Below are 24,584 nucleotides of genomic sequence, written 5' to 3'. Positions count from 1 at the left end.
ACTATTTAAAGAAAACAAAAAAAAAAATAAAATCATCATAAATAAACTTGTCATTCTTTGTTACTGCTATCACTCACCATGAACTTCGACAGGAAAATCTGAATGGTATTTGAAGGAACCGAGTTAAGATGAGAAAATTTAGTTCTACAGATCGAAACTGTAAAATCATACCATCAATAAACAATCACAAACTAATGGTGTTTTATATTGCTCTACACATTTGTGCTTAGAATGTAATGAAGTTTCGGTGCTCAATAGCTCTTGGGAGTCTACCTCCATGTGTATAGATAAATTTCTTGAGGAAAAGTAACAATTCAAGGTCCTATTACCAGTTTCGCTGAAGACACTGCATTGTTTGCATTGCTTATATGTCGACTTAAGCTCTAGTTCCCAGACCCAAAGCCACGGGGGCTTGGCCTTGCTGATGCTGAATCTGCAAACACCCTCCTTGACTCTGATCTTCTCTTCCTTCTTGCGGTACCAGGCGGAGCCTAATACAAGTAGGAAATATGGAATTGCTTTAAATAGACAGCATATACTCGAAATACAGATATTGCAAAGTTTTGTGTCATGAAACTTTATCTAAAATAAAGAGAACTTGAAATGGATCTTATTTGTTATCCAGCCTTTGGAATTGATACCAGTGCATGGAACATGATGAGCTAGAAAAAATTAATTTATCCCTTCAAAAGGAAAGGATGTATCTAACTTCTTGGTAGTCAAATTTATTTAACAAGAAAAAACGGTTTAATGTCCAGCACCATATCAAACGATGCACCAAAAATTGACAAAACCTTGTCAGATTATCAAACTTTAACATTTCAATTAGCACATTAGCACACTTTTCAAGATGCGAATCTTGCATTTTAAAGTCCCAAGGCAGAAACAAGAAACAAAGATCGAAAAATAAACATGCTTGATCCCATTCAATGAGCACACATAGTCAACTACCTTCTGTTCAGCTTTAAGGGCATCCTCAAGATTGCTCAGTGCAGGAATAGATCCACCTTCCATTACACCCATTAAGTTCTTCATGCGTACGCGCATTTGGAAGAGCTGAGCAACCAGTTGGCTCACCTGACATTTGAGAGATAAATTAAGCCCACATGAAGTAGCACAGAAAATATCTGACACATACATAGATAAAGCATCCCTTTTTTATAGAGCTTTTAAGATAAAATAAATCAAGTTACATTTAAAACCGATTAGGCATACCTGCTGTTCTGTCTTCCCAGATTCTTGAGCAATTCTTTTTCTCCTGGCGGGAGATTCAGCCAACAATTCTGGTTTCTTCCTTTCCTCTTCAATATAAGCAAGAGAATAAAATGAAAACATATAGATGAATTAATTAATTAACACACACTATTTTGTATAGTAAGAATAGCCATATTCAAGAACATGATCTCACATGGCAATCTACAATGGTCCATGTCCACTGTGCTATTTTAGCTTGTGAGTTGTGCAGTTAACAAGTTTACCCAGAGGATTTGCTTTTGTTGCTTAAAATATTGTAGAAATCAAAAAGCACAATGTCAAATATAGCACCTAGAAGAAAGGGAATACATGGCCTATGAAAACTTTAACAGAGAAAATACAGAGAACAAACAAAGCACCTAGGAAATTTAGTGAGAACAGAAACCAAACAACAACCTAATGCATGCCAATTTACCATGCACAAACTGATTATATAACTCTAAGATACAAGAACAATGAATTCTCTATGATTGAACACCCAATTAATTGATGATTCTCACTAGTTTATGATACAAAAAATATCTTGCCTGAATGGATCTCTAAAACTTCTACATTATGGAGCCAAGCACATATCCACTGTGAAGATAAAGAAAATAATAAAGACTAATGTATAGCATGTTTCAAACTATAGTCCATAGGTAAAAAGAAATAAAAAAATGTATAGGCTCTATATCAGGAAACAATACCACGATATAGTTTAATATGTTAGGCCAAGTTTTATAAACTAAAATTAAGTTCAATAAACATAAGAGAGAAGAAGAGACCTGGAGTCATTGCTTCAATCATTGCTTCCATTATCTTTAAACTCTTTTCTGCTTCTCGAACTTGTGCAGGAGTAACCTATTTGCATACATAGAGTGAGTTAAAAGTAGCACAGACTGACAGCTTAATAGGTGGACAGCTAAACTGCAGCAACATTCACTATTCAGGTTTATCAGTAAGAATAATAGGTTGCAGCAAGAAAAGTGTAATCACTTATCATTCCTGATTATATACAAAAATTGCAAGAAACACATGAGTTACTACTGAAAACTTGGAAATCAGGCATTCATACCTTCCCCATTCCAGGGATCATCCCAATAACACGACTCATGGAACCCATTCGTGCAACAGTACGGGTTTGCTTGAGAAAATCATTGAAGTCAAACTTTGCATTTATTATCTTCTTTTGTAATTCTTCAGCATCTTCTTGTTGCATCTATACAGACAATTGAATACAGATGAGATATTTTCCCTTCATGGAACAATGAAATGGAATCTGCTTAAAACTTACAACTTCTTGTGCCTTCTCTACAAATGAGAGAACATCACCCATTCCTAAGATACGTCCAGCCATCCGATCAGGGTAGAAAGGTTCAAGATCCTCCATCCGCTCTCCCCGTCCTACAAGCTTGATTGGCTTTCCTGATACCTGGGTTCATTTAAGTGCTAATCAAAATAATTCAAAGCTTGATGAAGGGAATTCTACAAAGCTTATGCTGCCACAATTTTAACCCTGAGAAGTTCAAAAAATAAATTCCAATATTATTTTCGTTCCATTCAAGTATTAGTTATGTGTCTTGGAGGTAATGTTGATGTTATATCAAAATGCACCATTACTCACTTTACCAGTTAGAAAGCAGATGAAGTAGTTTGTATTATTTACCATTGAGAAACGATTAACCAAGAAAGGATCATGGAGCTCAAACATCTAGCTGTATAGTACATGATAAACTAAAAAATCATCTTGGACTTCTCTTTAGTTGCTAAGAATTGGTGTAATTTAACTAAATTAGACCATTGCTTCGTCTTGGACTTCTCTTTAGTCCCTAGAGCTCATATTTGACCACTGTCTGAAATAGGCAATTATCAAACTATAACCACAAAATGAATGCACGAAAATTTACAATCTGATTAAGTAAACAAATATTAGAATCAATAAATAACTAGTTTTGAAAAGGTATGTGATGCTAAAAGTAACAGAGGAAAGGATATGACTACAGAATTTGTAAAGAATGAAGCTTGAAAATGAACAAGAGGGTTATAATTTCCGAGAAAGAAATAAAATTATACAACAGAACACAAGAGCACCAGTAAGTCAAACCTCTTTAACACTCAAAGCCGCACCACCCCTAGAATCTCCATCTAGCTTTGTCAAAATGGCACCCGTGATCCCTATCTCAATGTTGAATGTTGTGACAAGGGCTGTGAATTCAAAGGAGGAGATGATTAAAGTATATTTGATATAATAACAATAGCTGTGTTGCTTCAATAGCCAAAAATATTAAATGAAAACCAAATACAATTATGCAAATCCAGATTTACAGGATCCCAAATCAGTGATTACAATCATTATCTACAATTATTAGGACAGTGAAAATTGCCTATTTGAATCATTTTGTGAGAGAGGTTTCAGGAATTTTAAAGGATAAACCAATTAAAAAGAAAAAAAGTGCAGAAAAGCATTCTATTTATCGTTTTACAGCATAGAGCTTACAAAGAAAAAGTCTGTGTAAGTGCAATAAATGATAAACCAAGAAAATTTCCAAAGTACATGCTCAATTAATATAGCTATTGTGTACATATTAAAAATAATATTATTTAGCTACACTCCAGAAAAGGAGCAAATCAGATAGTACAAGCTTAACTGAATTAAGAAAAAAGACTTATTGGGGTCACATGTGAAGAGCAACACACAAAACAACTTTGAAAGTGGAAAGAAAATTACAAATAGCAATTAAGACGTCAGAGATATATATGGGCATAGAAGTAGTAGTACACACTAATGCCCTATCATAAGCAAGCCATGAAAGAATTTCAGAATGAATCATTAAAAGAGCTGTAATGGATCTCAAGGAATAAGATTTTTTCCCTTTTTGCAAGTTATAAGACACAAAGTGGGAACCAAAATATCATGATATCTCATTATAAACTTTCAATTCACTGCATCAAGGATGATAATAATTCAGCTGTGCAATTATCGTGAGATGAGGTACAGTTCGCTAAGCACTGAAGTAATAACTCTAAATTCATCAACCTTTGCATTAAGTATATATATAAATAGCTTAAATATCAAAAAAATTAAAATAAAACAAAAAAGAAAGATAATCTGAATACCTGCAGCTTCTTGGCCAGTCATTGCATCCACAACAAGCAAAACTTCTGTGGGATTTAATACCCGCTTTACATCTTTTAACTCATCCATCATAGTTTTATCAATCTAGGAAAGAAAAAGAAAAAGAGAAATATATAGCAACTCAGATCAAGATATCAGTATATTCAATTGGAGGGCAACATCAATATATCATCAAAAAAAGAAAATTATAGACATCACCTGAAGCCTCCCAGCTGTGTCAACTATTACAACATCAATGTTTTTCTTTCTGGCCTCATTTAAACCTTGCTTAGCTATTTCTGAAGGCTTAACCTCGGTCCCTGCTGTATAAACAGGCACTCCCACCTGTCAAAAAAGCTTTCCCTGAATATGAGAATCAACTAATCTACAATTTTTGGCCAAGAAATCAACTGAACTATGAGTACAATATAGCAGATGGACATATCTGATCACTTGTTCTTTAAAATAGGGGTGTACTTATTATTGTTTCTTCCTTCCATAAGTTGACACATGAAATAAATTTAGACATTAAGTACTTCATGAGATCAGAAGTTACACATACAGGTGAATAACTGTTATAGAGTACATAGAAAGAATTAACAAATGCACCTAAAATTTTAAAATCATAAATGAGTTAGGGATTATGCAATGAGAGCCCATTAGATGACTTTTAGTTCTCACCCAAAACCTTCTCATTATGAATTTTTCCACAATGAAATGACCTCTAATGACAAAAAAGATTTATAAAAAAAGGAACACAACAATCTTATGGAACAATAAAAAGGGCTGAAAGAAAAGCGCACACAAATAACAGACAGGACTTCTCACATGCTTTCTATTGGAATTTTAGTTTAATCTATTTAATTTTCTTCTTATAATACCTTTAATGATCAACCACAATTATATCAAATCAATAAGTTCAACTTTTGTTGTTTGATTTAGGAGTAAGCTTGAGTTAGTGAGGTTGTAGCATTTATATATTTGACCAAATTATTGTTTCACATCTTAAATATGATTGCAGGAATGAAGAATATACTGGTAAATAAAACAAGTACTTGATGCAAAACATGGCCTTTCCAATTAGAACCAATGTGCCTTTCTATAATACCTGTTCACCCAGGATAACTAGTTGATCAATAGCAGCAGGCCTGTACACATCTCCAGCCACAAGCATGCAACTTTTTCCCTGCAGTCAGTGTTATTTTGCTGGCATCAGTAAAATCTAGGAACAATACCACTCTTCAGTGTGCATGGACATATGCACATACAAACACCAGAAAGCGGAGGGCGAGGAATGCACCTGTTTCTTAAGATAACAAGCTAACTTTGCAGAAACAGTTGTCTTTCCAACTCCTTGTAATCCGGCCAGTAGTATGACAGTAGGTGCAGATTTTGCAAAAACCAATTCAGACACTTCTCCACCCATCAATTTCACAAGCTCATCATGTACAATCTGCAAACCAGAAATTGTATGTTGAAAGTTTTATCACAAGCAATGATTCAAGACATAATTCTTGAAGTTTACAATTACTCGATAGCGTAACCATATACAAATGCATCACCAATAAAATCTCTAATTTTTTTTCAAAAATCGATAAGAAACAATCAATCACAATGGGACCCGAGACCAGGTACAAAATCTCCATCCATAATGCAGTGTACGCTTACCAGCTAAACTAGAATGCATAAGATAGGATAGGTTTCATTTAAATACAAGAAATAATAATAATATTACTATTACTACTACTACAATGGGACTTGAAACCAGATATAAAATCTCCATGTAATGCAGTGTACAGTTATCAGCTAAATTGGTATGCATAAGATAGGAGAGGTTTCATTGAAACACAAGAGATAATAATGCTCACAATAATAATAGTAATAACAATCATACTAATAATAATAAAAACACTCATAATAATAATAGTAATAATAATAACATTAGGAAAAAAGAGATACTGAATCAATAAATTAAGCACACTAACAATGAGTACTAATTTGTGTATTAATGATAATGTGTCACTATGTAATCGGGTATTTTAAATAATAGATAAAGTAACACCAAATTAGATGATGATACGTCATTATTGGTACACAAATTAGTATTTGTTGTTAGTGCATATGGTTTTACTTGATACTAAATATGTCAAGTTCCAAGAAAGAAGATCAGTCCTCTCCCACACCAAATAGAAGAGAAACAATTACTGAAACTAGGTCCCAATTCACATGATACAGTTTTTTTTTTTTGGAGATGTTATATGTTCAATTCAGTTTGGGTAATTTAGTTTTTTTATTTGAATAGAACATCAATTACTTCTTGGACACTATAAATATGCCCTTTTAAGTTTCATTTTTTACAGCACCGATGCATGATTAAAAACAGCTCAATTCTCTCTATTCTTTATAACTGTTATTCCTTTTCCTCTCACCTTCCTCTTATCAGTGTTTCTTTTCTTCTCTATGTCCAACATCATCGTGACCATTATCAAGCCCAAACTAGAATACACACTTCATCAAGATTCATGTTCTATTTCCCATAAAAGATTTAAAAAAAAAAAAAAACTCCAAATTATTTCTTTTGAAAGAACAGCCAACTAGCAATTTATACCTTGACCAGTTGTTGATCTGGTTTTACTCCTCGAATCAGGCCAACACCAACAGCTTGGTCACTCACAGCTTGAACAAACCTTCTCACAACAGGAAGGCTTACCTGTCAACAATACAAAGTAATCATTATATTATTAATGTAACCACGAAAATTCTCCCACATTATTATACAAACTCTCTCACATCTGCTTCCAGAAGAGCTCTCCTAATATCTCTCATTGGCTCCACTATATTCTCCTTTGTCAAAACCTCTGGATCACAACACATCAAAACAACCTTATTTGTTCAGCATCTTTGCCAATATAAAACAATTAAGCTTAAAAAATAAAATTAAAAACATATAAAAAATAAAAAGCAAAGGCTATATATACTCTCGTTTCAATTTCTTTTTTTTTTTTAAAATAATCTACGTTTGTTTTCCAAGAACAAAAATCTTATATATAACTAAAACTTTGAAAACACCGCAACGTGTAAAAATAATTCCTTTATTAGTATTTTTCGAATTCATTCAAAAAACACAAAAATTAAATAAAGATGCCACCGAACCTTCTCCTTTGAGCTTGGTCCAAGCTGCTTCAAGGCCGCTCGTCAATTGACCAAACATTTCTGCTCTCACTAAACTTCTCTTGTATTCTCTTCTAAGAGAAACATTTTTGGAATTTATCCAGCTCCATATCTCTCGCTGAGAATAAACATCAGCAAAAAGAATTAAAAAAGGATAAAACGGAGGGTACAATTGTAAAGTTGTGTTTCTTTTTGAACTTACAGTGAACAAATTTCTCGAAGACAGGCGAGCGGAGCTGCCGGAGCCGGTCCAGGTCCAGGCAGACACAAATTCAGTTGATTTTCCTGCCATTTTCTTTGAATCGCAGTGGAAGCTCCTGTTTTTCGTTGAGAAATGGCGGGAAACAACGGCAGAAAATTGCACTGCCTCCATCTTCGCAGCTCTCAGTGTCACTTCTGTGTCTGAGTTTTATGCGTTAGTCGTTGGATATCTGAAATCCGATAGATTTTTCTATCTAGTTATCTGCTGTCATGCCACGTGCCGTAGTTTTGTTTTTTGAGGTGGCTTACGTGGACGTATAAGAAATTGAAAAGAAGCCAGAAGTGTAATCAATCTTAACATTATTAATTTATTAATTTTAATTTTAAATCTTAGCCGTTGAATTAAATAGAATGAATGGTAGATAGTTTATGCTACAATATAAGTTTAAAAAATATATATTTTTAATTTGGTTTTCCAAAAACACCTTTAACTGATAAAAAAATTCATTATCCCAAAGGTCATTTTGGCTGCAAACAAAGAGTAGAATCGAGCTCAAATCCAAGTTGTTTGAGTTAAATATTCAAATAAAGTTTAAATTTGATATTAGTTGATTTAGTAAACTCATGAATTTATAATTTGATTCAAATTAAATATCAATAAAACATTGAAGGTTAAAATCTTACACATTTTAAATTTTATTTTTTCGATTTTGAGTACAACATGGTAATTAATAGTTTAAATGTAATTTTTTAAAAAGTAAAAGGGGTTAAAATAAAATTTTTTAAGTTGAGCTCAAATTAGGTGTTTTTGCCTCAAGCTCGAGCTGAAATTCTATCAACTTGACTAGCTCAAGCTTTATTTGTTTGCAATTAAATTGAGTTTAAGTCAAACATTACTTAACTCAGCTCGTTTACACCCCTTATCTAAGCTTTAGGCTTGGCGATATGAGTCACTTTACCTATTGTAGTCAAATGAGAGGTGATTATAAAGTTATGTGAATTCAATCCTCAAGTTTGGTAATCAATATTATCTAACTTGTTAAAGGCAATTATTGATTTAACATCAGGAAACGTTAAGTAGATATGATTTTTTTCAATAAAAGGTAATCTTTTTACATCTAGAGAGGGTATCGGTAGATCACAAATCAAGTACTGTGTTGTCTAGGCCTTTAAGGCCAATTAGAATGATAACACTTAATATTATTAAGCAAATAGTATCGTTTGGATGGCGAGAGATGACATCTATTTGCTATTAGTTATTGGCTTAAGGAATAACCACAAGTCCATTGTGTCACTCGTCGAATAGGATTTTAGGTCTTATATTATAAAACATCTTGCTATTGTCTTCGTTCAGGGAGATTTTACAGAAAACAACATATTTAGAGCATTATATGCGGTGGAAAGGATTCAAAATCCCCTACCTAAGGGCACATTGTCACTATTCCAATTAGTGGAAACGAGAGATGATCATATGAGAAACTTTGTATTCTCGTTTTGACTAACCATTTCAAAGAATTAGGGTCCTTGATATTGTCGTGGGGAAACATATTTGATATTCTTTTATAAGTGTGAGTTAGTGCTTACACATTGAAAGTGATCATTGTTATGATATAAATTGTTTGTTGATAGTAAGACACATGCCACACATTAAAAGTTATCTACACATTCTCGGTTGACAATTTTATAATATGAGTAACTATCAACATGTCAATAATTGATATTGACGAGGTGTAAGTTATGATCTGCACATTGTTAATCAATCATTACGACATTAATCTGACTTTGCATATTGCATATCGATACCATTATGACGTACGTTAATCTCTACACGTTGACAACTATCTACATATTAAAAAATAATGTGTTCAAAGTGTGAGCAAACTACTCAAGGTAGATTTACCTCTTCATTCCAAAAATTAGATACACATCGTAAATTTACATCACTGAGATTTATATATTTCATAATTTGTTTTTCTTCTGCAAGTCATCAAAATAACAATATGTTATGATGGATAGTGTGTGTACTTTTAACGGGAGCCCTTCTTCTAACACATTTAGGGCTGGATTCGAGCTGAGCCGAGCTCGGCTCGCAACCAGCTCGGGCTCGGCTCGGTTTAGTTATGGCCAGTTCGAGTTCGGCTCGAGCTCAACTCGACTCATTTTTGGCTCGGTTCGGCTCGTTTTTCATATCAAAACGACATCGTTTTTAATATATATGAATCAAAACGACGTCATTTTGTATAAAAATTTAAAAAAAAAAATCTACCAAGCCAATCCGAGTCAGCTCGAGCCGAGCAGAGCTCGACTCGTTTCGAGCTCGAACCAAGCTCGAGCTGGCTCGGCTTGAGTCCAGCCTTGAACACATTAATTGTTGATACGTTTTTTCATCACCAACCAGAAGTTTATAATATGAATATGAAACCTTGCAGAAAATAAACTATGATTATTGATAATTGGAATTGTAAGATTATTTTATTATCCATTATATTAATCGTAGAAGACAATGGGATAAATGAGACACATGAGTTTTTAATAGGTTTTGATCCGTTTTTAAGAAACCTATTTTCACAATTATGTTATTAATATTTTGAAAAATAGTACAAGAAATTATTAATAGTGTTTACATAATAAAAGCCCCAAGAGAGTATATAGTGGTGTAGATCTATAATACTAGCTTTACAACTAGTCATCTTTTTCAAATAACAAAATTGTTAAACACAATTCACTTTATTAAACAGTGAAGTTTGTATTGAGAATGTAAGGATGAATGATAATTATTGAAGTTAAAAAGTGTATCGACTTATGTTAGTAATATGTATAGTATCGTAGAATACGTAACGTATTATATAATATGTCTATAGTATTGACAATTTTTTATATACTTATGAAATATATTATTTTTTATCTATATCGTATCCTATGGTATTGATTATATGTGTGAACGATTTTGATTGAATTTAAAAATAAACCTTGGATTTTAATATGGGTAATCCCTCAATCTTGAAAGCAAATGTAAATTTATTATAATAAAACTATACATATTTATTTTAAATATATAAATAAATACATATTTAATATATATTATCATATGATTAAATAACTTTAAATTAAAAATAAAATAATATTTAATTATATAATAATATATATAAATATAAATTTATTTACATATTTAAAATGACAATATATCGTATGGTTGAATTTACTATGGGGATGAAAAGACGAGCAACGTCTTGAAGTCGCACAAAGTCCAGCCCAGTTTGATGGTGAGACGATGAAGCCGAGTTGTGGAAGCCCATGAATTCAACACTGTGGCCTGGCCTGGCCTGGCCTGTGGGTTGTTATTATTATTATTTCGATTTTAATAAATGCAGCTAATTTGAAAGCAAATCGGACGAGATCAAAAATCAAAAATCAAAAATCAAAACTAAGAGTGAAGCAATAAGAAAACCCTCTCCCCTCCCGGTCTCGGCATGTAAGAGTAAGTGACATTCGACCGGTTATTTTTTTACTTAAATATGAAATGCAGTGTTAAAGGGGAAGCTCAATTTTGTTGAAGGAAGTAAAAGGAGTGTTAACAGCGATGGAAGGCGGGGCAGGAGGGAAAAGGATTACGGTGAGCCCAAGACCATGCAGTGGAAGAAGAGTCGTAGCGAAGAAACGAGGTCGTGGTTGGGCTGGGTGTGATGGCTTCGTTAACAGCGTTAAGAAACTTCAGAGACGTGAAATCAGTTCAAAACGTGACCGTGCTTTCACCATGACTGACGCCCAGGAGAGATTTCGCAACATCCGTTTGCAGGTTACTTCTCTCATATCTCAATATTGAGCTTTGGATTACTAATTGGACTAACTGTCCAATGAATCTGAGTTTCCTTTATTGTATTATAGCCAAAATACTATGGGATATTTTCTTCATTCTCACTTGACACATTGAAGAAGAAATTATTTTATGTTAGATTTGTACTTGCCAGACCTTAGGAATTTCAATTGATTCTGCTAGGTGGGTCTTCAGTTAATCTACTCAATAAAAGAGACACTGATATGTTTCAAGTCGAATTTTGAGAGAAAATGCACCAGGATAGAGTCAAAGAAAATACGAACTTAGTCTCTTTCTTGGCGTAATCAAAACTATTATTTGATGTGCAACGGAGAGAGATCAAGGGCCTGGGGCGGGGAATTGTATTAATTATTACTTGGGGAAATTTTGAAAATTTGATCATCTTTATATCTGATCTTGAGAGAATTAAGGTTTTTAGAGTCGATCATTTTTTGTTGCATTGACCTTTATTTAATAAGATAGTCCAATGAATTGAGCTGTTTAATATCTGACTTTGAGTGATTTCAGATTTCTGTTTAAATAAATTCCCTTGATTATATAAGTAGCCTTTCAATACTCTGGAAATCTGAAATTTCAGTTCATATCTTTTGCTTTGGGAACCATTCTGAGTATATTTGATATTTTACTAATCATGAGTAAATTTAACAATTATAGACAAATTAATTGGTGATAAATAAAGCTATGGTTCCTATCAAAGGTGATATTGAAGTCGATGGTGAAGTATGGCATGTGTTGTGAGATTATGAGGATTAAAAAGGTCTTCAAAAGTCTAATACTTGATTTGTAAAATTGGATTCATAAGATGGATCATAAACATAAAATGGCACTTGAAAATAAACTTTGTGATTGGTATATGTTGGTAGTTACAAAATGCAAATACTTTTTGTCTTTCGTTTAAGGTCAATGATGTAATATTTGCTTTATTCTTACAATAATCTTCCAGATAAGGATTGTAATTTGATCTATTTGTTGGGTGACCTTATTCAAACTCCTGCTTCTTATCTGTTGTACCAAATAGGAGGAATATGATACACATGATCCGAAAGGCCATTGTTCTATGGTACTGCCGTTTCTAAGGAAGAGGTCAAAGATTATTGAGATTGTGGCAGCATGTGACATTGTTTTTGCTCTTGCACAATCTGGTGTTTGTGCAGCTTTTAGCCGAGGTAATAATTTTCTTTCATCCAGTTTAAGATATCTGGATTCTTTGATATTCTGATTGCAAATGAGTGAATTGAGAGGGCTATTGTCTTTTGTTGGATGCAGGGACAAACCAGAGGATATGCTTTTTGAATGTCACTGCAGATGAAGTTATAAGAAGCTTGTTTTATAATAAGAACAATGACTCACTTATCACAGTTTCAGTTTATGCTTCAGATAATTTCAGTTCTTTAAAATGCAGAAGCACTAGAATAGAGTACGTGAAACTCTTCTCACCCTCCAACTTGAAAGTAAATGAGAGAGAGGAAACTGACTGAATGAAATTTAGAAATAATGACTTTTAGCTTTAGATTTTCAACTATTTTGTTACCAAAAACATTTTTTTCATGTTTTCAGATACATACGAAGAGGTAAACCAGATGCTGGTTTTGCTCTTTTTGAATCTGAGTCATTGAAGTGGCCGGGTTTTGTAGAGTTTGATGATGTAAATGGGAAAGTACTCACTTATTCTGCACAGGACAGGTACGTGTCTATTATGTAAATTTGTATTTGTGCTTAGATATGTAGTCTTATAACAGCTTCTTGACTCATTTATGTCTTTTTTCCTCGTATCTTTTATCAGTATATACAAGGTGTTTGACCTGAAAAATTATACGATGTTATACTCCATATCTGATAAGAATGTACAAGAGATCAATATCAGGTAATATATCTTTACACTTTTGATTGTTTTGTACATACTTGCACGAACACATATTATTGGCAGTTCATGTGTTGGTCATAAAGATAGACTTGTTTTTTCATTTGAGTTTCATTTTATTTTTTACTTCATATGGATCTACAGATCTACTACCTTCCTTTAATGGTTTTTATGAACAGTCCAGGGATCATGTTGTTGATTTTCATTAAAGCTAGTGGCCACGTTCCTCTTAAGATTCTATCAATAGAGGATGGTACTGTTCTCAAATCTTTCAATCATCTACTTCATCGAAATAAGAAGGTGGATTTCATTGAACAGTTCAATGAAAAGCTTCTTGTTAAGCAAGAAAATGAGAATCTCCAGATTCTTGATGTAAGGACTTCTGCTTTTTTTCGATTGGATTCATCCATCAACTGTCAGATATCTGATTTTATTACTTTTAGGTCCGAACCTTTGAGCTTACAGAAGTTAGCAGAACTGAATTTATGACGCCGTCGGCATTTATATTTCTATATGAGAATCAACTATTCCTGACCTTTAGAAATCGAACTGTGGCTGTTTGGAACTTCCGTGGGGAGCTTGTAACTTCTTTTGAGGATCATCTTTTGTGGCATCCTGATTGCAACACTAACAACATTTATATAACAAGTGATCAGGATCTTATAATCTCTTATTGCAAGGCTGACTCTGATGATCCATTATCGGAAGGAAATGGTAAGGTCTCACTCCCACCTATCTTTTGATGTGTAAAGTTTGATAAAATTATATATAGCTGTAAAATCATATTTTTAAAGCACACTGATATCATTTTCTCTGTTTGTTATGTCAGTGTGATGACTCAGAGGCAGGTATAATCTTGAAAATGAAATAATTGAATGAGACCCCCCAAAAAAAAAAAGCAGTTCAAAAGAAGTTACATGCATTCTAAAGCTTTTCAATCTTAATTTTAATTGCTGATTACATCTTTATCATTACTAGATACATGTTGGCTAAACCTTTTGACTTAAAAATTTGAATGGATTTAAAGAAGCCTCTGATAGTACTTGCATATCTGATGCAGCAGGATCCATCAATATCAGCAATATCTTGACTGGGAAATGCCTTGCTAAAATAAGGGCAAGCAATAGCTTCCCAGTGGAAAGTAAAAGCAGTTTGAATTGTGATTTTGGCTGTGGAAGTTGCAGTACGAAGAAGCAGGTTTATTCATCCAGAATTAGGAGCACAGTTGCAGAAGCATTGGAAGATATTACTGCTCTTTTTTACGATGAAGAGCGCAATGAGATTTATACAGGCAATAGGCATGGACTAGTTCATGTATGGTCTAACTGAGGTTTTGATTTTTCCTTTTTATGTTGATAAGATGCATGATTGTTCGTCTGAAAGGTCTCAATTGATTGTGCTTGCTTCCTGCTGTAAGAATCTCCTGTAACTGTACCAGTTTACGCTCTTGTATCATCTAATTTTATTTCACATTCATTGATTCGAAAACGTGTCTCCTAAACTTGTCTCTCATCCCCCTTGTTTAGATATAGTTCATTTTCTTTTTCTGAATTGAGGTCGGCCACCCTTCAAAGACAAGCAATATTCCTTTTACATTTGAAGCATTTGTGTAAAGATGCAGCAGGCTTTTATTTCTCTTAAACCTTGGTGGCTCCTGGCTAGTATTCTGGTGCTTTTAAATGCATAATCTGATTAAACAGAGAGAGAGAGAGAGAGAGTGGAAAGAAATTGGAAGTTTAGTGTTAGAACCAGATGGGTCAAGTTATGTATTGCAATTCACATGATGTCTAGTGGGTAGCCATCAATGGACTGAATGCTTTACGATTTGCCAAACACTTTGCTGGCACTTTTACTTTGTCTATTTTGATAAATTCATTTCTTCACGCCTTTTCTATCAAGGGGAATAATTTTTTGGTAGTGGTGGTGTAAGTAATAGAGGTGAAGAAAATAGAGCTGGTAAGACAAGGTCGATATAAGAGCATGATTAGGAAATAATAGAAGTGAAAGTAAACCACATTTTCCCACCCAAGGTTTGACCCCAAACTCTTTTTAACTCCTAATTAACATAAATAACAATTTTCCGACTCTAGAGGTTAGTAAAATTAGTGGAGTATTGAACCTTTCAAGAAAAAAGTATGAGTTTGAACATTGTGAGTATAATCACTGTGTTTCGGATTTACTCATCCAACAAATATGGGCAGAGTCCTTGGTTATCCAAAAAAAGATTTTTCTATCCATAAATCAAATTTAATTAAAAAAAGTTAACGGTGTAAGTGTAAAATAGTAATTTTGCTTTTTATTAATTTAAAAAACAACAATTTCCTATCAAACCTGATATTTTAAATATAACAATTTAATTCTTAAAAATGTTTAAAAACTCATAATCAATGTTTATAATTTTTTCAAACTCCTATATATTTTGAAATTATTATGTGATCCTAATAGTTATAATATTACATTTATACATATGATTTGTTGCTATTATGTTCAATTCTTTAGAGTGTAATTGTCATTTTTGAATTAAAAAGGATAGATTGATAGTTTAAAATTTTTTATAAAACCCTCAAACTTTTGTGAATTTTTTGAACCCTCAAAAATTTTAAAAAGACCTAATAGTTTTAAAAAATTATGTTTAGCCCCTGACACATAATTTTGTGATAAAGACATTTAATTTTATAAAAATTGAGAAAGAAAAAATGTTGGTGAAAGGAAAAAAAAAGATGTTTCTTATATAATTTATATATTTAAAAAGTTATTTTTAATTTTTTTTAATTTGAACTTATAAGATAATTTTAAAAAATAAAATAGTAGAAATAAAATAATAATTTCACTTTCTAATATTTTTCTTTCATTAACAAAATTTAATTTTGAGTGAAAAATATTATTTATGTTTGATATAGGGTAAAAAGTGTTATTTATACCACCTTTGGGTGGAAGAAGTTTTAAGACTAAACTATGGGTGAAAAATAGATAGTATTCTAAGTAGCGAAGACAGTACGGAAAGTAGATCGTGCAAGTCACGCTTGACTCCAATGGTAGTTGGTTTTTGTCACTGGAACGCAATGAAAGGCTACGTATTTGAGCTCTTCATTTTGTTGCTCATTCGGACTGCATTCTCACTTTAACATAAAAATCCAATAACATTGAACGTTAGCTTGGCTGATTCAACCATCATGATCTCTCTATTGAAATTCAACTAGGAATACTACCAACAAACCGACAACTCTTCTGCTCAGCTCAGCCTCTTCACTTGGATTTCCCCTTCGTTCTTCGGTTCCTCCTTCAACCACTCTCGGTGCTGCTATTTTCTTTCTTTATCATTCTGTTATTCATTTCCTAGATCTGACTGCACTTCTACCTTTTCTATTTCTAACCACTCAAATTTCACTTACATGCTTGTCAATGATGTCTCTGTAGTAAATCTTAACAATGTGTACAATTTTGTAAAATATTTACTGTTTTTTATTGCTACCTTACTTCTACGCCTTTCCATTTTTTTAATGTAATGTTGTGCTGATGAGGTTGTAATTCTTACTTGATGGATATTTCTCGTCTTACTCGATTATAACTTTTATTTGATAGCTTTCATATCTAAATTTAGTTTATGATTGGCATTTAATACAATTGATGGAATCCTTTGAATCTACTGTTAATCATTTGGCGTGCAGATTTCTTGTCGTTTCAAGCTATTAAATTGCTTACCTCCCTATCTTAATACACTTGACTTTCTTTGATTCTTACTAATGCAAATTCTTCTCTGCACTTTCAGGTCTTCTGAGCTTTAGCTGCTTGGAATGGAGGGCATATTAGATGCTGATGCACCTTTAGATTATGCTACAATTCAAATTTTCCCAACCCAAAACAGGTGGGTCAGATCTCCTCTAGACTTCATATAAAGAGTTTGGTTGGACACACAATTCAAAATTTTCTAAAAGGTTCCATGTTATAGTGGAAATTCAATAAAAGCTATGTTGTTAAAAGTTTAAAATACTAAAACGATCTGTTGTAACAGTGTGGTCTAGCATCTTATCACCTTAAAACTTTCTTATGATTGGATGATCTTACAAAAGGAGCTTCAAATTAAGTCATAACAATTTATATATTAGTGATTTATTGACAGCTACAGCAGGAAAAATGAAGAATGAAAGAAAAATTTGTTGTTGGATCAAAATTTCAATGTTAAATAGAAATCATTTAAGGTAACAGTTAAAATTTCATTGACTTCCCTTGAGAGGTCTCATGACTGGCAGACCCTACTATTCAGAAAAGTAGGCTGAAACCTTCCCCAAATTTTGGTAGACAAGCGTCTCCTCAGACTTCCTTTGAGTTTCATAAGATATGTTTGAGACTTTCCTTACATAGGTTTGTTGAGAAGTGTGTTTCATTTAGTCAATCTCTAATCGTATGCAGCTTTGGTCTAAATTATGTCTGGCTACTGTATTGAACTCTCTTTGCATAATTTAAAAAGCAATGAACGTTGATCTTTAGCAATTCATTTAGACATTTTTTTTTCAGACTTTTGTGCATTCATTTTCATTTGGTGTTCTTTTTTTCCTTACTATGATGAACTTCTCAAAGGTGTTGAGGGCTCCTGTAGGTATGAAGTATTTGTTTGTGGTGACAACAAAATGGAAAAACTTGCAGTTGGGCCTCTGGAACAACTCTTGCCATATATACCAGGATTAAAACCCTTGCATGCTGAAGGATCCTGTAGTAACTTCACAATCCAACCTCCAGGAAAAGCAAGTAGTACAGCATGGTTCTCAAAATCAACTTTAAACAGGTTCTTAATATATAATGCTTTCTTTTCTTGTCTTCTTTTTAGTTTGTTATTACACAAAATGCTGGTAAATGTCACTAAGGTTATAGAAGGTGAGATATCACTGTGTTCCTCTTATGGCAGTCCTTGCATTTTCTTCTCAGATTCCTGAATATTGTTGGCTTACCAGATCTGGTAAATATCACTAAGGTTATAGAAGGTGAGATATCTCAGCTGGAAGAAGCCAGACAATTTCATCTTTCTTTACATGTCCAGGTAAATATTTTATCTCTTTGTGTGAATTGATCTTGGAGGGATAAATTCGCTCATTAAAACAAGTTGAATGTTCTCAGGGCAATAATATTGAAGCCAGGGAGATAGGTAATTTCTGCTACTGCTTACATTTTTTAAGACATTTGCACTGCTAAATTAGTTGCATTACTCTGATAGGTAATCCTTAATATCTTCTAATTGCTGCTATCCAATCCAAGGAGGTTATTCTAATTTGGATAAGTGATTCAATAGGCATCTGAAGGAAGTTGAACCTTACAATTTATTGTCTGTGATTCCGTGAATTGTTACTTCATTGGGACTGGGAGGTTTGACGGGTGAAGTTTTTTGGAAAATACCCTTTCTTAGTTCTTTTATTTTGGGCACTTCTGAGATGGTTCTGAACAACTTCTGAATGCACCTGCTCCTCACCTTCAATCTCTGGATATGATGGACTGAAGATAATTATACATATGTGCTAACAGACTGGCAGTTGATTCTTAAGCTTGATAGGTTTTCAATTTTTTGATTCATTTAACTTTCACACAGAGTGACAGAGTCAATTTGCTTTACTGATATAGTAGTAATCCCTTGAAGTAAGTTGAGGCCATGTTGGTTAAGTGTAAGGATCCTTATGGTGTGAATGACTCTGCAATTCTTTTTTCTCCTGTATGTGTTGAACTTTCACATTCCAGCAGATTCTAATATGTGCAGCTTTTATCCTCTTGACAGATGACTGCAACTCAAATGGCATGGCCCCACAAACCAAAGTAATTATCATGCTACTTTATCTAATACTTTTTCTGTTTACCAGGTCTCTCATATTTTGTTTATTTGAGAGTTCATAAGTTTTTTCTACCGTTTTTATTTGTTCATCATTATTTTTTGCAAGTGAACAGTCTAATGTTCAGGCTGCATCTTCGGACAATTCAAAGTATGTTCCTATGATTACTATGTTTACAATCAGCACTTTGTTAAGGCTGCATTAGCCCTAATCCATAGAATATTATACATCCAGGAATGAACTGCTGCGAGCTATGGACTCTAGAATCTCAGCATTAAGAGGAGAGTTATCTGCAGCTTTTAAGCAGGCTGCTGGTGCCATCTTCTCCTATGATGAGCTTGCCAATTTAGATGAACTTATTCAACATTTAAGGTTAGCAGATTCAAAATAAGTTCCCAATATAAAGTATGCTTGTGTTTCCAACTTTTAATCACTTCAAATGATATCTAGATGCAACCCTTTCCGTTTCTTTCTGACCATATTTTTTAGGTGGCAAAACTATGAGTTGAATGCCTTTAGAAAAGAAATTATAACCGGAAAAGTTCTTTCATTGATTGTCTATTGCAGCAATTCATTCTATGGAGCTTTAGATACAAGTCAAATTATCCAGAATGCTGATCCACTTGACAATGACAAGACATCATCAAATTGTCCTATAAGGAACGATAGTGCAAGGAAGACAAATAGTGATTCTCAGATGTCAAAACCTTCACATGCAGAAATGCCACTTAAATATGGTGTTTCACCTGCTAAAATTGCACAGCTCGAGCGGCAAAGCTCAACAGAAAGTGAGGAGTCTTCAGACTCAGGCGAGGAAAATCAAATGTTTGTCGAAAGAAGTCGAGCTTTAGCAAGGTCTGCAGCACCTAGACGGTCAGCGTCTCCAATGAGGAGGATTCAAATAGGGAGAACTGGATCACACAGGGCCACTGCACTGACCATTAAGAGCCTCAACTTTCTTCCTACTAGAACATTGTCTCATAGGGATGTAGCTGCAGACAGTAGTGAAGAAGAAGAATCAGAACAAACCAGTAAGAAAATTGAGGATAATGTACGAAGAATGAGTGTTCAAGATGCAATCAATCTCTTTGAAAGCAAACAGAGGGATCAAACTGGAGATTCTCAGAAGAGGACTTGTTTAGCAAATGCTTCTCTAATTGGAAATAAATCTGTATTGAGGAGGTGGAGTTCAGGTATGGGGGAATCTTCTGCTCAAAGCCAAATGCAAACTGGTTTGGACCATTCAAGTCCGGTAATTTCAAATGGTATAATGAACAGAGAGTTTTTAAAGGCTTCAGTTGAGGTGAAATCAGAGTCTAATTACATATCTGATGGTCAAAGTCACGTTGAGATTGCTGAAGTTGATATTGAAAGACAGGAAGAAAGGGCCCTTGATATGATAAATGTTCAAGCAGGTGCTGATGTTAGCCAAAGGGAGGACATTAATGAGAGATTAACAACCACAGCAGAATGGAATCAACAAAGGGAAGTGGAGTTGAATCAGATGCTGAAGAAAATGATGGAGAGTAAGCCAACTAAAAGTACGAAGCCATCAACTAGCAGAAAGCACAATCTTTCCTCTGAAAGGAGAGGTGGTTTCTATGACCACTACAAGGAGAAGAGGGATGAAAAACTTAGAGGAGAGAATGCTCGAAAGAGAGCAGAAAAAGAAGCACAATTAGGAGCAATACAGCAGATTCTTGATGAGAGGAAAGCTGAAATGGTCTCAAAAAATGTGAATGATGTTGGAAAAAAGCATCCTCTTGAAAAGCCTCAGAAGTCAGTTAGGAACTTACCTCAATCTGCAAATCCCAAAAAGGAAACTCTAAAATCTGCTGTTGCCAAGAAAGTTTCTTATAAAACATCACCCATGCCTTATACTCGTAAGTCATGGCCATCAGGGCAATCACCAAAAACTGCTGGGTTGTCACCAGCTAAAACTCCTGGTGGGATATCTTCTGCTGGAACAACACCAACACGCCGAAAACTTCAATCAGCACAATCTTTTGCCCGAGCAACCTCTAAAATGGAGCAATCCAAGCAGCAACTTAAAAATGTGAAGGAAATCCAGGCAAATAATGAAAGGGGCTGGAACGGTTTAAATGGAAAGCAGCAGCCAACAAAGGCAAAAAGTAGCAAAACTACAAAAGCACAAGTTGCAACAGCTTCTAGAGATAGCTCTAGTCTGGTTCTGGAAAAGCGTAATTTCTATAACAAGGTGACAAAAAAAGGCAGTGTAGTGCCACTGGAATCAAAACCCTTTCTTCGTAAGGGCTCTAGAATAGTCCCTAGTGTTGGTCCTGCTGCCAACAAGATAAAAAGTTCTCCCCAGGTGGAGGACTCTTTGAAAAACCCAGGAAATTTGGTTGAATCTCAGGAAGAAGAGGCTGTTGCGAATGCTTCTAGTCTGGCAAGGGAGCATCAAGAGCAGCATATTGTGCCATTAGATTATTGTGATGCTGTGAAGTCTGGCACTACTGTAAGCAGTCAACAGATATGTAGTGAGATAGAGAACTTTTATGAACCTGCTGCTGATAATAATGGACTGAGAAACATGATAGAGTCATCTTCTAAAATTCAAGCTGAAGAAGAATCAATCATATCCCCTGCTGCTTGGGTGGAAATTGAAGAGGAGAATCATGAACTGTCCAATGCATGTCATGACAACACAACTCAGATTGCATCTCCACCAAACATTGTGCCCATTGGATTGTCAAGTCCTCGTGTCCGCCATTCTTTGTCGCAGATACTGCAAGAAGAAAGTACTGAACTTGACACTTCTGACTGGGGAAATGCTGAAATTCCTCCTCCCATTGTCTATCAAAAAGATGCTCCTAAAGGATTGAAGAGGCTCTTGAAATTTGCTCGCAAGAGTAAGGGGGATTCAAATTCAACAGGTTGGTCTACTCCATCCGTCTTTTCTGAAGGAGAAGATGACATGGATGAATCAAGGGCAGCTAATAAGAGAAATGCTGACAATCTTTTGAGAAAAGCCACCCTTCATGCAAAGAACTATGGAATGCAAAAGACATCATTATCTGAAGACTTCGAAAAAAATGTTGATGCTCATCTAGTCTCTGGTATATTTCTTGTTGGTTATGCTGGCCATTTGCATCATCCAAATTTCCTTAAGACTGTTTTTGTTTCAATTGATGGAAAATTCTTAAAAAAAAAAAAAAAAAATTAAATATAACTGCAAAACTTTGCCTTTTTAAGTTTGGCAAATTTACCTAGCTTAGAACCTCCCATTGTAAATAATATGGATATTCTGCATGCAGCCCAATCAAACATAAGCAGATATGAAGCCCAGAATTCTAACAAGTTGCATATGGGCCACGTCTTAGCAGCAGCCCCTTCAACTAAAGGTCAGATTTTATTTGGTGTGTCCTCTGCTTCTTTTCTCATCTTGGTGATTCTTCTTTTCCTCATATTAATAGTGTCCAACATCCTCCAACTTGTAATGTTTCAGCTACAAGGTCATTCTTCTCTCTTTCAGCATTTAGAGGCAGCAAACCTAATGAAACAAAGCTTCATTAAATGCCAGAGTGATGATGAAGTACAGATTACTAACATTATGTCATTTCCCAAGCCAGATATTGGGTAGAATTGGCTTGAGGCTACAGGTTACTGACTTCCCGCACTGGTGTCGGCTTTTTTTTTTTTTTGGTTCTTCTACATATATGAAGTACTGATTATTGATCTGTTTCTGCATGTTTTGTTGTCAAAGGCGTGTGTATGCATTGATTTAATCTGTCAGTGTATTAGAATTTGTTTTCTACTGAACATATACGCTCAGGGGTCAGGCTGTTAAACATTGGTGACTCAATTGATGACCGTTTATTTGTATTAATTCATTTATATTATCATATATGATTTTTAGTTGTCTTTTGTTGGTTAGAAGCTCATGAATGCTTAGTAACAAAAGGAAGAACAGTTTTTCGACAAGGCTTTTGCTTTAATGGTAAGTTACACAGAAAAGCTTTCTATAGCGTATAATAGGCAGGCTCTTCATTGTCATGTTTTAGATTTGTATGCAAGTAAAATTATACGTAAAAAGAGCTTTTATTAATCTAAGTGTGTGTATTAATATCTGATTTGATGATTTTGAAACGAGAAAAAAAGTAAATATTATATTATTTAATTACGTGTTATCATATCAGTTTGTATAGATAAATTAATAAGTTTGTCTTTGTTTAATGTTACGGAGAAACCTAGAAATTTTGTAATGAAAGCAAATAAACCATGAACAAAGCAACCGAAAAAGAACACAAAGAATTTATGATGACATAGTCACTTAATTAAACCTGTCTCTCCTAGACAAAATTCATGAATTGCATAAATTTATGCCCATGATGGAACAATTATTTAATTATGTGGAATAACCTTTCGGATTAAAATAACAAAAGAGTTTTTGGAATGACCAATGAATAAATGGTAAAACAATCTTGTTTCGATTTGTTATAATATTTAAAATATTCATTCACCTTATCGGGACACATATTTTGATACTACCACTCTTAATTTTTTATTTAAAATATTTATTCTTAAATTCAGGTTATCATATCTAACAATCTTTATCTTGACACGTATTTATAAATATGAACCAAATTAACTTCGGTCTTCAACATAATTCTCCATCTCTTCCACAAAAGCCATTAAGGGCATATCTAAACACTAAATACCAATTGAGTTCAAGTAATGTTTGAATTCGCTGATGGACAAAGACTTGGTGAGTATGTCAATTGGATTGTTTTTGGTACTTATCTACTCAATGTAAACATCTTCCTTACAAAACACATCCTATACAAAGTGATACCAACATCTATTTGTTTGGCTCTCTTATGATACATCTGTTCTTCGATCAAATGAATTGCATTTTGCCCATCATAGTGAACAACAATAGATGTCTTTAAAACCCTCTATATGACCACGTATTCTACCTATGTGGTAGACTAAGCAACAGTGGACTAGAGAGTGGCCTTCCAATTGACTGGACATCCTCTCGAGGTGAATGTCAAAGATCTTCTTTTATTGAGATCTTTTGTACAGCCTGAGTTTGCAAAACCCATCAAACTATTGCTGCCTTTACCCTACTCCAAATGTGCATCCTTGGTGCCTATCTAGTATCTGAGGACCCCCTAAACTGCTTTCCAATACTGTTTGTTTGGTTTTGCTAAATACCTTCTTATGGACACTGCCAAGCTGTCTTATATCCAGTTTGGTACATACCATTGAATACTTAATGTTTCCAACTACATTGACATATGAAATCCTATCAAACCTTGGACTTACCTCTTTTTCTATTGTAGGATATAAGTTAACTGAAAGCTTGAAATGAGTTAAGACGGGCAGTCA

The 24,584-nt window shown here is 34.0% G+C and overlaps 3 protein-coding genes across 10 annotated transcripts; 2 read left to right on the top strand and 1 right to left on the bottom strand.

Moving 5' to 3' along the window:
• Nucleotides 1-84: 84 nt before the first annotated feature.
• On the bottom strand, nt 85-7,951 carry LOC123227396 (signal recognition particle 54 kDa protein, chloroplastic). The gene is made up of 15 exons (XM_044652177.1): nt 7,722-7,951; nt 7,502-7,637; nt 7,139-7,206; nt 6,957-7,058; nt 5,649-5,801; nt 5,457-5,534; nt 4,568-4,693; nt 4,351-4,453; nt 3,338-3,438; nt 2,528-2,665; nt 2,309-2,452; nt 2,019-2,094; nt 1,216-1,301; nt 952-1,077; nt 85-491 (listed from the first exon to the last, which is right to left on the bottom strand). Exons 1-15 carry the CDS (start codon nt 7,890-7,892, stop codon nt 384-386), a joined length of 1,716 nt encoding a protein of 571 aa, XP_044508112.1. The 5' UTR covers nt 7,893-7,951; the 3' UTR covers nt 85-383.
• Nucleotides 7,952-11,101: 3,150 nt separating this feature from the next.
• LOC123228465 lies at nt 11,102-14,904 on the top strand. Of its 5 annotated transcripts, none has more exons than XM_044653904.1 (9): nt 11,102-11,198; nt 11,277-11,516; nt 12,574-12,721; nt 12,822-12,972; nt 13,113-13,238; nt 13,339-13,419; nt 13,596-13,788; nt 13,860-14,130; nt 14,477-14,904. In XM_044653904.1, the coding sequence occupies exons 2-9, from the start codon at nt 11,301-11,303 to the stop codon at nt 14,743-14,745; spliced, it is 1,455 nt and encodes a 484-aa protein (XP_044509839.1). In that variant the 5' UTR covers nt 11,102-11,198; nt 11,277-11,300; the 3' UTR covers nt 14,746-14,904. The 5 variants fall into 5 exon arrangements, with proteins under 5 accessions (XP_044509839.1, XP_044509840.1, XP_044509841.1 ...); XM_044653905.1 differs by having other exon boundaries at nt 11,115-11,198; nt 11,281-11,516; XM_044653906.1 differs by having other exon boundaries at nt 11,119-11,516; nt 14,480-14,904.
• A 1,585-nt stretch (nt 14,905-16,489) lies between these two features.
• LOC123228265 lies at nt 16,490-23,112 on the top strand. 4 transcript variants are annotated; one of them, XM_044653612.1, is made up of 11 exons: nt 16,490-16,711; nt 17,186-17,281; nt 18,014-18,199; nt 18,340-18,451; nt 18,529-18,556; nt 19,178-19,215; nt 19,345-19,379; nt 19,464-19,601; nt 19,797-22,309; nt 22,508-22,594; nt 22,699-23,112. In XM_044653612.1, the coding sequence occupies exons 2-11, from the start codon at nt 17,211-17,213 to the stop codon at nt 22,764-22,766; spliced, it is 3,276 nt and encodes a 1,091-aa protein (XP_044509547.1). In that variant the 5' UTR covers nt 16,490-16,711; nt 17,186-17,210; the 3' UTR covers nt 22,767-23,112. The 4 variants fall into 4 exon arrangements, with proteins under 4 accessions (XP_044509547.1, XP_044509548.1, XP_044509549.1 ...); XM_044653613.1 differs by having other exon boundaries at nt 17,995-18,199; XM_044653614.1 differs by having other exon boundaries at nt 16,491-16,711; nt 18,061-18,199.
• The last annotated feature ends 1,472 nt before the right edge of the window (nt 23,113-24,584 follow it).

Source organism: Mangifera indica, chromosome 10 (assembly GCF_011075055.1).
Source record: "Mangifera indica cultivar Alphonso chromosome 10, CATAS_Mindica_2.1, whole genome shotgun sequence".
NCBI classification, from domain to species: domain Eukaryota; kingdom Viridiplantae; phylum Streptophyta; class Magnoliopsida; order Sapindales; family Anacardiaceae; genus Mangifera; species Mangifera indica.
The sequence above is the reverse complement of the archived record's forward strand: the minus strand, read 5'-3'. Positions and strand labels throughout refer to the sequence as shown.

Coding starts and splice junctions, on each gene's coding strand:
- LOC123228265 (XM_044653612.1), top strand. CDS start 17,211: ATGGAGGGCATATTAGATGCTGATGCACCTTTAGATTATGCTACAATT. Junction 18,452..18,528: donor ATCTTTCTTTACATGTCCAG/GTAAATATTTTA, acceptor GAATGTTCTCAG/GGCAATAATATTGAAGCCAG. Junction 19,602..19,796: donor GAACTTATTCAACATTTAAG/GTTAGCAGATTC, acceptor TGTCTATTGCAG/CAATTCATTCTATGGAGCTT.
- LOC123227396 (XM_044652177.1), bottom strand. CDS start 7,892: ATGGAGGCAGTGCAATTTTCTGCCGTTGTTTCCCGCCATTTCTCAACG. Junction 4,694..5,456: donor TAGTTATCCTGGGTGAACAG/GTATTATAGAAA, acceptor CTTTTTTGACAG/GTGGGAGTGCCTGTTTATAC. Junction 2,453..2,527: donor TAGAGAAGGCACAAGAAGTT/GTAAGTTTTAAG, acceptor TTGTCTGTATAG/ATGCAACAAGAAGATGCTGA.
- LOC123228465 (XM_044653904.1), top strand. CDS start 11,301: ATGGAAGGCGGGGCAGGAGGGAAAAGGATTACGGTGAGCCCAAGACCA. Junction 13,239..13,338: donor ACTTATTCTGCACAGGACAG/GTACGTGTCTAT, acceptor ATCTTTTATCAG/TATATACAAGGTGTTTGACC. Junction 13,420..13,595: donor GTACAAGAGATCAATATCAG/GTAATATATCTT, acceptor TTTTATGAACAG/TCCAGGGATCATGTTGTTGA.